Source organism: Rattus rattus, chromosome 5 (genome assembly GCF_011064425.1).
Source record: "Rattus rattus isolate New Zealand chromosome 5, Rrattus_CSIRO_v1, whole genome shotgun sequence".
Taxonomy (NCBI): domain Eukaryota; kingdom Metazoa; phylum Chordata; class Mammalia; order Rodentia; family Muridae; genus Rattus; species Rattus rattus.
The window spans coordinates 45618568-45630614 of NC_046158.1; the positions used below are offsets into that span (position 1 = coordinate 45618568).

Genomic DNA, 12047 nt, shown 5'->3' on the forward strand with positions numbered 1-12047 from the left:
AACAGCCCAGCCCAACACAAAAATATATATATTTCATTTACTAAAATTACCCACAAAACTCTAATCCATCAACTCATATTCTATTACGAAAAAATTTCAGAAACACCATGAGGTATATTTTCCTACAAGTAATTTGTGTTTTGTTTTTTATTTAAACAGATGTTACTGAAAAAAAATATTTCATTTTGGTGAAGCAAAAAACTTCCTCTCTGCACACCATCTGAATTAATCCTCTAAGTATTTGCTAGAAGACCTAAGTGTTGGTTATGACATTGCTTTCCTCGCTGGCCAAGGTTAATTCCGGCTGCCATCAATCCTTTTCAATCACTCGTCACTGCAGAGTTAAGAATTTATAGCAAAGGTTGAATGGGTAGGATCTGATACAACCTTATACTTGATACAAACAGCCCGTGGGCTTGCGGGACTATTAAGATGAACTACTTAAGTGTGTGCTATTAAGAAACTCCTTTAACACAACATTGATCATTCGATAGCAACAGATTCATTCTCTTAGAAAATGTGGCTGGGTAAATTAGTGTAGTTTCTCAATGATCGGTGACAGGAGTTGGCAATCTCATAAAGATGGGACCAAAGAGGCTTTGTAGCAGCACGTGAGTGAGTATTGCCAAGATTACTTAATTGAGAGGTTATGAATGAGCGTGGTAATGCTGCAAACTTTTATCTAAAGACTTTTCAAGGAGGAACGACATATTGGAACGAGCATATTGAAATATGCTCAGAAGAACTACTCCAGAACCCTGTGCTGTAATAAAGGAGATGGTTTGGCCTCTGTGGCCTTCAGATATTCTAATGGTCACTTAGTAGCACTGGCTGCAGACAGCATGGTAAGTGTTTCCCAAAGTCAAGCAACATCCAACCACAGAGCTGATGCATCCTGCGAACATCAAAGCAGAACTGAGAAATCCACCGTCTGCATAAACCAGCTGTGGTGACTATGTCAATGAGCTCGGAGAGTAGGTGGGTGTGTGTGCGTGTGTGTGCATGTGAGCGCGTGTGTGTGTGTGTGTGTGTGTGTGTGTGTATTGCATATGTGTGCTATATGCATGCACATACATGTATGCGACCAGCTTACCACAGTTTGAGGGATTTAAAGTATTTAATTTAATCTGGTGTGTGACACTAAGAATGCAATCAGTGGTGATGGTGATGACAGAGCCACACCAAAGGACAATTCCAAACTCACTGTGTACCCTGGTGCACTGTTTGTCTCCTTTGGTCAATCTCCAGGAAGGACAAAAACTCTGTGTATACATTTGATGCTTCCGAGGGTTGTGCCCCCCCCATTTAATAATGGGATGCAACAAACAAAATGGGTAACAGGGATCCCATGAAAAGCTTACTAAACAGTGAATTCCACACAAGGTAAACTTGTCTTGGGCCTTCTCCTTTTGTCAAAGGTTAAAAATCAGAGTTTATAGAGGTCTCTCATGGAATGATCCCACATGAGGGGACCCGAGGATAGATCACTAAATGGTTATGTTGTGGTGTGATTCTCGTTCTGAAGCTGCTGGCACTCAGAATCTCTGTCTTCCTAGAGATCAGCAGATCTCCAGGACAGGAAGCCCTTTTAATGAAGGTGCTGAGTGGCAGACTTGGAGTGGGAAGTCATTTATGCTCCGAGTTACTAGCCAGCAGCTAGAAGACTGAATCTTACATTTCTTACACTCTCAGGATGCAGCTGAAAAAGGACATGTCAAGCACAGCTACACTAAGGGCTGGCACTTAAACCAGTGCCAGAGTGATAGCCACTCCCTGGTAATTAAATTGGATAGCATGTCCTATTTTCAGGTCTCTTGGGCACCAGAAGAGTCATATCAAAGTGGCAAATGGCTAACGCTAGCTGGACAAGACGGGGAAATACTGTTTCTGTGTATGGCACTCAGAGGTCATTTTTCTACACACGTAAGAAAAGACACCTGCAATAGTTTAGACCAGAAATATGAAATGATTATTTCAAGTTTCCTAGAAATTTATTTTTGCTCTACATTGATGCTATACAGGTAAAAATATAACATCTTAGCATCTACTTTCCAGAATATACAACAACTTAATAATTAAAAGAGTGTGTCTTCAAAAGATAGCAGAGATGGGTCTGTGTGCCCTTCCTGTCTTATGCCATACACGACTATGTCTGTTCATAGATAGCATAAATATATTGCACATGAGGTGTTCATGCACCGATGTACCAGAGGAGAGCAGGTAGTACTGGGAACGCCAGACAGTGCAGCCAGTACTAACAGGCCTGTGCTTGCTTCCCAGTAATGGACAATTAGCAGACAAGCCACTGCTATGGTTTCCGCCTGGCATCAAAAGTAGAGAAAGACTATTGATCAAGCCCTGGCAGATGAGGCTGCCATAGGCAGTGCCAATGGACCAGTGATGATGGGACCAGCTTGTTCACACAGATTCTCGAGATGGAAATCCATTCCTTTGTTAGTTCTTAAAATTAAAATTGATTTTCATTGCTGTAGTCGATTTTAAACAACTGGATGAAAAGAGGCAACCTCACAGTAAGAATCTTGCTCCTTCTTGAACTTGAAACATCTATTATATAATTACCCGATCTTATTCACAACATTGCCTGGTCAATATGTTTTTATTATGACAAAATGGATGGCCTTTTGATAGCTGTGACTGCTGTTGTACAACCTCACAGACCAATCTAAAATCATTAAAGATGGACACACTTGAAAAGAAAACCCAGTTAGTCAGCTCATTAAGGCCCATGGCATTTATTTTGTAGAAGATACATTTTTTATCTAATTCAAATATCCAGGGAATCATCTAAGCTTTGCCTTTAGAGAGGACACACACGATCAGGACTGGAGTAAACCTGGGGCCCAATCACTTAAGGTCTAGGAGCGTAAGTCATTTGATTGGCAGTACTTAAAAAAACAACTTCTCATGAATGTACATAGACAGGGCACACCAATTCTTGAAGTGCCTGTCACTCACTCTGGGCAGTTGAGCCAGTGTCTTCTCACAGATGAGAACAGGAAGGAGGATAGGGCAGTTTACTGTCACACTAGCTCTCAAGCCAAGTGAGTCCTTGTTCTTTTGAAGGCTTAACAGATATGATTCACTTAATGGAGCTGAAACTTCTGTACAGCTCTAACACATAGAACAAACATGGAGCTATGAACTAATGGACACTAGCAAATCAGGATGCATGAGACCACTGCACTTTACATAGGTACTCAAGGTAGACCCTGAGGAGACTTTGCATGTACATAAAATGGAGAAACCACAGGCCATAGGAAATAGCGACACACTTAGCATGTATTAGCATCTGATTTTTACTTCTCTGAACTACTGACGTTGTACAGTAAATAGCGTAACCTATATCTTTCCTTGTGTTACGTATCTATTAACCAAGGTTTCTTGATGTTCTTTTGCAAGTCCAGGCTCTATGCCTGTGGCAAAAAATAAATAAATAAATAAAAATAATACATGGTCTCGTCTTCCAGCATCCAGGAGATGTATGAGCAAGCAGTCCAGACATTAAGCAGCTGAGATATTTCAACTACATGGAGGCCATAAGAGAGGCAGAGTCTGTTGCCTTGTGGGGTAAGGCTCACTGTCATTGCCATTAAAAACTGCATTGCCAGTCCACGTATATGCTCATGGTTAAGCTAATGTATCTAATTTACATGTGCATGTACACCGTGCCACACGTGCCTCTGTGATCCAGATAGTGAGGGGTAGTTTAGAATCCATACAATTAACAAGTTCTTTCTGTTTGTTTGCAGACAAAACATTTTTGAATAGCAAATTACAACCATACACTTGTAATCAATTTCTCATTTGTTTCTTGTTCCACCAAAATAATAATTTCAATTAAAACTTGCCTCTTCCTGGAGTAAACTCAAATCGTATGTCATTAAGTTCCTTTCTGGAGTTTCTGAAACACATAACATAAAGCACATTAAAATCTAATGAGGCAGACTTTAATCAAACCAAATTACTCTCAATTTTTATAAGATGCCACTAACATGGAGGGAGTATTTTACAGTTTTAGGTTTCCTCCAAATATCTTCCCAAGCAGAAGATATAGTTATGATAACAATAACTGAATAGCTATATTTGATGGCATTTACCTCATTTGAACATGCTGATAACACAAAATTCCCAAAACAAAATGTTCCTCTTATAAAAGCCATACTAACTCAATAAGCTTAGATCTAATTTCAGAATACACGTTTTTAGAACCGTATCATCTAAGTGGTATCTTGTACAGTTTTCACATTCCCCTGGACAGTGGCAGTTTAGTAACAGGATTTTAAAGCAAAGCATCAGGAACAACAGACACTGTAATGAGTTCAAGACAGGCATCATATATTAAATCATATGGAAAAAAACACGAGAAGGTGTACTTGTTATTAAAAGTCTTTTCCAAAACCAGGGACCTCTGAATGCTGCAAAACTCCCCATTTTATAACAAACATTCCATAAGATACAGAAACTGTAAAATATATATGTAAGGATATATTTAATACAAACTAAATCACACTCAGAAAAATCAAAGATAATTCCTTTATTCATATCAAGTTCAAGTAATGATAAAGTGAGCTGTAAACTATTAAAAGTAACTACACACACACACACACACACACACACACACACACACACACACACACTAAAATCACGTCAGAAAGAACATCCTGAGTAACCAGCTTAGGAAGCAGTAACAGGATTGCCAAGTTCAGGGGTAAGAGACAGAAAGAGAACCCAAACGCATGGTCTGACCAGGCTCCTCTTCCTGCCGTGCGTGACAGACGAGAACTATCCAACACACCAGGTTTAATTCTCAACCCTGTGTGATATCCTCTGGTCTCTGGAAAATGCTCAAAGCTGGACGATGCTGCTATGTTCCTGAACCCTTTGATCCATAACCATCCCTATACTTTTGGGCTATCCGCTCATACCACACTAAGTACAAGGAGGCGAGGAAGCTGGAAAGGACCCAGTATCTGCTTATAGAAAGCCTTTCTCGCTGCCTAGAAGCTAAGCCACATTTAATACTGGTCCACAAGGGACAAGGGGCAAAAGGAGAGGACAAGAACTCAAGGCCAGATGTGCCTGAACCTAGAACTCTGCATCTGCCCTTAGGTTTCACCATCTGGAGTTTGCCACTAACCCACTGAGGGCTGAGGTCTTACAGTTAAGCTTCCAGTAAGAAGACTGTGTGGAACCCTCCCTACTGAAGAGTGCAGATCCTCACCCTGTATGTATTATGTATGTATGTATGTATGTATGTATGTATGTATGTGTGTATGTTATATACTTAATAAATTGGTGACAACAGTGAAGTGTTATAAACCATTTTAGGACTGGTTTATAGTTTTAGAATTCAGAACCAAAAATGTTTATCAATTTACTTGAAAGAAAACCAATTAACTTTCCTAATTTTAATTCAAATATTTTATAAATTACTTTCTGATTGAGGGCTCATCTCTGTAACAGAGCACTTGTCTAATATGTGTGTGGATTTGTTTTTGATTTCCAATGGGAAAATTAAAAGTACTTGTCCCTCACAAAAAATAAATGCATGAGCAGGCTGAATGTTTCACAAGGCTGAATATTTATAGTTCATTTGTTGTAATACAGCACGTTCTATAAGGGGAAAATCCACTAATAATGCACTATAAAGGAATGAATGAGGAAGTAATTGATTTCTTAATATTATAAAGGCTTCCACCCTCATTCACTCTGACTCCATATCCTCAGAATCAACCAACTGCAGGTCAGAAATGTCCACAGTGAGAAGTAAGTCTGTACTAAACACGCTTTTAAACAATGTAACAACCACTTCCACAGCATTCGCAGGGTATGAGAAGTGTTCCCAAAAAGTAAGTATTATAAAGAGAAAAGGACAAAACAGAATAGGAAGATTAAATAGGGAACAAGATGGAGGCAAGGTCAAAGGAGAACTATGGGGAGGAACAACTGACACACGGCCTTTGGAAAGGATGTGTGGAAACCCACTAGAAGCCTTCTACAGGATATACATATATAAAGGAATGTAAGTGGACTCACCATATAAAGGGGAGGCAATGACCCAACTACACATCTTAGGTCAACAAGGAAGAACCCCAGCACTGCAAATGGGTTATATCTTTTTGAGTGAGAGGTGGTGAATAATTGGAGAGAAACATGTCTTCTAGACCGGACAGGACTGATAAACGTGGATTCACAGAGAAGGTGACAGCATGCGTGAAGCCTGTAGTCTCAAGAGAGGCAAAACCGCAGGAAGGCGGAGGAGAAGTGAACAGGACACCCCACCCTTTACAGAGAAGCTATTTGAAATCAATATGTGCTGGGAAGGGGGAGGGGATCAGTTTTCTCTATTGAAGTGGTATTGGGTCTATCAACCATACACCAGAGCAGGCCCCAGCGGTAGTTGCCAAAACAAAATGGACACCATGTGAGATTTTTGCTCTGTCGTTTTTCTGTTGTTGATTTTGTTTCCTTACATTTTCATTTGTTTTGTGTGTGTGTGTGTGTGTGTGTGAGAGAGAGAGAGAGAGAGAGAGAGAGACAGACAGACAGACAGACAGACAGACAGGGACAGACAGAGACAGAGAGAGAGAGACAGAGACAGAGATAGAGAGACAGAGACAGAGAGAGAACAAATATGAAGTTGAGTGGGGCAGGAATGTGGAAAGAATCTGAGAGAAGCTAGGCTTAAAAAAGGAAAAGTATTCCCTAATAGAGTATAACAACTGGTTATGATATGTGTGTCTCTTCATATTGTATTAGTCATTGAAAGAAATCAACAGATCATTTAAAATATGTTGTTTCAACATACTTTATATGTTATATAAAAATATTATGTAGGAGAATTGAGTATCTTCAGATTCTTTGTTAATGGTAGCTTTATATTTCTCCACTTGATTCTAACAGTCAGATACTGACATATAAAATATCTCGTGTGTTTAATCTACTTCCCAACGCCCACTATCCCCTCCTCATTTTACATAATTACATTCACTGTCTCCCTTGTTTATAACTTTAATGTATCATAGAGTGATGACAAACGGTTCTTACTGGAAATGCCCGATATACACAGAAATGAGACTCAAGTCATTTCACGTTTAAGGAAAAGCAACATCTTCCAAGATTCTGCATGTTGCTACAAAACGATCACCCAGAAACTCATTAATAGTCTGGGTTGTGGATGCTCTATATAAACAAATGATAAATTAAAACCAAAGTAATCTAGTAAGGGAAAAGGATCACTAGGAAATGAAGTACTAATATTCTATTTAATAATGGGATGGTTCGAAGAGAGAAAAAATAAAGGCACTTAGTTCAATATTAATTGGTGTCATTGCTCCTCTCTCATCTAACTGCTCTTGCTTAAATTAGTTTGCTCTACTCAGGCCATGGTAAAAGAAGTGTATGCGTGAGCTGCACCCAGAATATCCTCACGAACATCCTAATTTTTTAAATATTAATATCACAAAAGCAGTAACCAACCTTCATAATCCCCACAGACTGAGGAGTTTGCCTCAGCAAGCCGCCCTTTATGACTCTGAACCGAAGTCCCACCTTTGAAAAGATCACTGTGATTGATGGTAAGTAGTAGACTTGTCCCATCGAGATGATATATACTTGGAAAACTGCCTAATTGGATCTAACTACTGAAGGTCATCCTTTTATAAAGAATTAATCTTTTCAGACTCATACTTACACCTTTAATTGAAAGTACATTCGCTTTAATTGATATGGCACGGGGTACTCTGGATTTCGGGGAAGTCGATGAGAGGGCTAGTTTAAGGCTAAAAATAGCCTTGCGAAGCTCTACAGTGGAAATAGTTTCTAGGCCCAGGCTGCTGACTCTTATACAAAACAAAACTCCTTAATCCTAAAATAAGGGCTATTAAATTTGGTAAAGCTAAACGTCTTACTGCTTGTGCAGGCATACTTCGCCTCAGAAGTGCCAACGGCAAAGCATCTTACATGAAATTTATTCTTACAAATGAAAAATGCAATTGTACGATATGACTGCACATCCTGCAACTGTCTGACCTCTCCCGTGCTCCCCTTACTTAAAGACCTAGTCAGCTCCCACAGACAATGGGCATTTTAGGCTTAGTGTTATCTTCTTCCTATTTTAGACTCACTATCCCTCACACAGTGGCAGATTACTACATCCACTATTCTGTGCTTTAGTTTTAAGTTAATAATGTATCTTAAATTTCTAAATAGCAGCTCATTGCACGCTTTCACATTCGTTTTAATACAGCTGCAAATCTAGTGGCGGCGTGCTATGCCTTCCTTTACAGTTAATAACGCATCTTGAAGTTTCTAAATTCAAGCTCACATCCTTTCCTATATAACAACATAGTTTCCCCCTCTATTGTTCTATCCTTTCTGAAGCTCTTTCTATCCTGGGGAGAGATTGCTTCCAATCTTTCATTATTACAAACAGTGAGTCAAGGAATAAGTCTGTCCTGATCTCATTCTGCAAAAACATAAGCCTAAGAGTGAGTTTCTAACGGTCAGCTGCTTGGTGACACGGGCAATTTGATGGGTACTGCCAAATTCATCTTCATCTCCCTTGTACCAGTTTCCATGGTCCCCAGCAATTCAATTTGTGTGCACTGTTACCAGAACATTCAAATAATAATGCAGGGGGCGTAATATAGAACTTAGGTGATATAGGGACTGAGCCAGTAGGGGAAAGGACATAGCCAGTCCTCATCACTTATTGGCGACAGACAGGCAAGAATTTGGATTAACTGTAGTTGTTCAACTTTTCCAGAGTCACACGAAATGTGACATTACATGCAAACCCCATAGTTTCAACTGTTGATGCATAACTTCCAAGTGTTGATGCTAGGAATAGAGTTCAATGAGGTCTACAAACACTCGCTAGCAAGGCTGAATATAAAATATAATATCTGTTGATATTAACACACACACACACTGTGGGAAGCAGAAGCACACAAAGTTTTCTGAAATGCTGAGACTTTGATGTTATTTTTAAGAATCTAAAAGAAAAAGTCATAAATAATGCACTGACTCACAGGCCGAGAGCACTGGAAAAATTAATCATGGGAAAGAAAGTCCAACAAAATCTAATCAAAGGAAAATAAGATCTTGAAAATGTGAAGTAGCTACAAGCCTTCAGTATCTGTCACTCAACAGTGGCTAGTGTGTAATTTTTGGGGTTGGGCTATTGCTTTGCTGGTTTGGTTTTATTGTGGGCCCAAACCGAGTTCACAGTCAAGGCTGGAATGTGTTAAGTTCTTCTCCTTGTGCTGTCAGTTCATCTTCAAGTGATACAGGGAACACTCCAAGGAGACAAGTTGTGGCAGCCAGGAACACACTGGAAAGCAGGTAACTCCCTAGTGGGCTGGGAGGAGCAAGGCTGGGAAGCCACAGAGAGATTTCACAGGATGTAGTATTCACCTGGCCTTCTAATGGATCGTATTAGGGCTACCTGACAGTCCCAAAACCAAAGTGCAGGCTCAGGACCACCACCATTCTCCACCTTCACGCTAACATCTCTTAGCCAGTGCTGACAGAAGTCTGGGGGTTTACAATCCCCAAGAACAGGATGTTATTAAGAGATGTACAAGTTCAAAGGCTATTTACTGCGAAAAGGTGTTGGAAAAGGGACCTGGCATGGGTGTTTCGCATACATGACTACAGTGACATTCAGCTGCTCTGGGGTCAGCAGAGCCATCAGAAGTGCTGTAAGGCTGGAAGAATCAAAGGGACACTGATGTCCCTCTCTTTAAGCAGCTGAAAGTCCATAAGGTAATAACTGCTGGGTTTTTTTTTCCCTTTCTTTTGCCTAAAATTATAAGGGAAAAGAAAGCTATGCACACAAGTCCTATAGAGTGCCCCTTCTCAGGGAAGAAAGGAACCCTGGCACTGATCAAGTAGGGGTTCATCTTCCATTCAGCTTACTTCTTACGATGCAGGGCGAGGTAAGGCTTCAGTGTGATGTGAAGCTATCTCCACGGCCTAGAAGAAGACATGGGCTTCAACTCCTTTAGAGCTGGCCTTTCCTCCTCTACTCTAGGAGGAAGCTCATTGTGAGCTGTGAGGACAAAGACTTCTGGATTGAAGTCGACAAACCATTTCTTCAGCCTGTTTTCTCAGCTGTGAGAAGGGAGACGTAATTTCTACCTGTTGTGGCCTGAGTAAGGCTTGTGTGTGGAAAGTTATTCCACAGAACATCAGTGTTAGGAGATGGGGATTGAGGAGAGTTGTTCTGGTCATTCTTAGAACAAACTTCTAAGTCCTTATCCTTAAGCTCCTGTGAATGAGGAATGTCCCCCATAGGCTCCAAACGTCAAACACTAGGTCCCTGAATGACAGCACGTCTTGGGAAGGGTGTGGAGGCCTTAGGAGGTGGCAAAATGTTACTGGGAGTATTACTGGGAGTGGGCTTTGAGAAATATATAGACCTCACTCCTTGCAGTTTGTTTTCTCTGCTTCACATTTGTGGTTGAAAAAGTGTTGTCACAACCTTCTGCTTTAGTCACCTACTGTCATGCTTTGCCGCCACAGCAGCAATAACGACAGAGTAGCAAGCCTCCCGTTCCTAACTCCCACCAGTCTTCCCACCCGTGGCTCACCTGCTTCCCCTCTTCAGCTCCTGCCTCCCCCTCAGTGCATGAAATCCTGGGCAACATGGCACTAAGGCCCAGTGCTACCTGCCCCTTCAAAGAAACCTCTGCTGTCCTGCTGGGTCTCCCCATGCCTGATCATTCCCATCCTGCTCTGCATTACCAGTGAGGGAGATGGAGGTGGTTGGAGAAGGATGAGCCCACTTCTTCCTTGCTGGCTGTCCAGGCTCCACACGTCTGTGCTAGCTTTTGCACAAAGGCAACTATTTCCTTAGTGCTTAGGGTTCTTTTGGTACGCACCACAGTGCCTAAGTGTGTACAAATATTTACTGAATGAGTGAGTGCATGAATGAATGAAGTCAAGTTTAAGAAAAAGGCCCCCCCCCCAGGCTTCTGAGACAACGCCTCTGTCCTTCCGTGTTCCCTAGCGCCTTCTTCCTCTACTCCAAACTTCCGGTCCCCTCAGTGGCTCAAGTTCCATTCTCCTCTTATTCTCTCCCTGAATGATTAATTTCACATCTATAATGCAATCCCAGCAACTTCCCCCGAGTTGTAAATTCATTACCCAATTGCTTACATGGTATCTTTCCACAGAGCCAACACGCACCAAAATCTCAGCACATTCCAGATGCAAAGCATCGCCCTTCCTGCCAAGACACGTCTCCACCTCTGCTGAGGCCCACAACCCAGACATGCAGGTACTGTGCCCTTACATTACTCTAGGCATCCAGTCCTCCACGTCACTGCAGCACAGTGCCACCACACACAAACTAGAATGACCGACTTGATGGACAAGGGACACTTCATGCAGCGCACCTATCGGTTCCTGTTTCACAGCTGAAGGACTGCAGGTAGTGAAAAGGGCAGGCAAGGGTGTTTAGGGTATTCTCCTTGTGGGCAGATGTAGCCCAGGATGCAGACAGTTGCAGTTAATAAGAAATGAGAAATCAGGATAAGCTGAAAAAGGAGCTTACAACATAAGCCAGCAGCAAGAACCTGGAGAGCCGCCCCCACGCAGCCACCCACGTTGCTCAGAACCAATGTCTCTTCTTAGGCTTTGGCTTCTCTGCTACAGTCTTGACTCAATTCGCAGGCGCCTTCAGAACCTGGTTGCCCGTGCAGAGCCCGAGAGCAGTGATTAGTGGTCATGTTCAGTATCCACTCTATCACTCGGCTTCTGCAGTAGGGAGGAAGTGATGCTTTCTTCAAGATTAAAGGAACTCTGTGGCAAGGCTTTGAGAACTCCTGGCATAGCCGTGAGGAATCACTATGTCTCATCTATTCCGACAAACACAGACACAGGGGCAAAAGTCATGACTCCAGTCCTTGAAGAGTTTATAAGCATCTCAGGGGATGACAGCTAGCATCTGAAAACTAGAAAGAACACCCACTATAAGGGAACTAGTGAGATGGCTTAGCAGGTGAAGGCAACTGTCACCA

At 41.6% G+C, this 12047-nt stretch overlaps 1 protein-coding gene across 1 annotated transcript in view; it reads right to left on the bottom strand.

The window, feature by feature from the left end:
* The window catches only part of Stk39 (serine/threonine kinase 39), a 259896-nt gene that overhangs the window by 49111 nt on the left and 198738 nt on the right, over positions 1–12047 (bottom strand). The window contains 1 exon segment of the mRNA XM_032903422.1: positions 3870–3922. Within this exon segment, the coding sequence (XP_032759313.1) occupies positions 3870–3922 (53 nt within the window).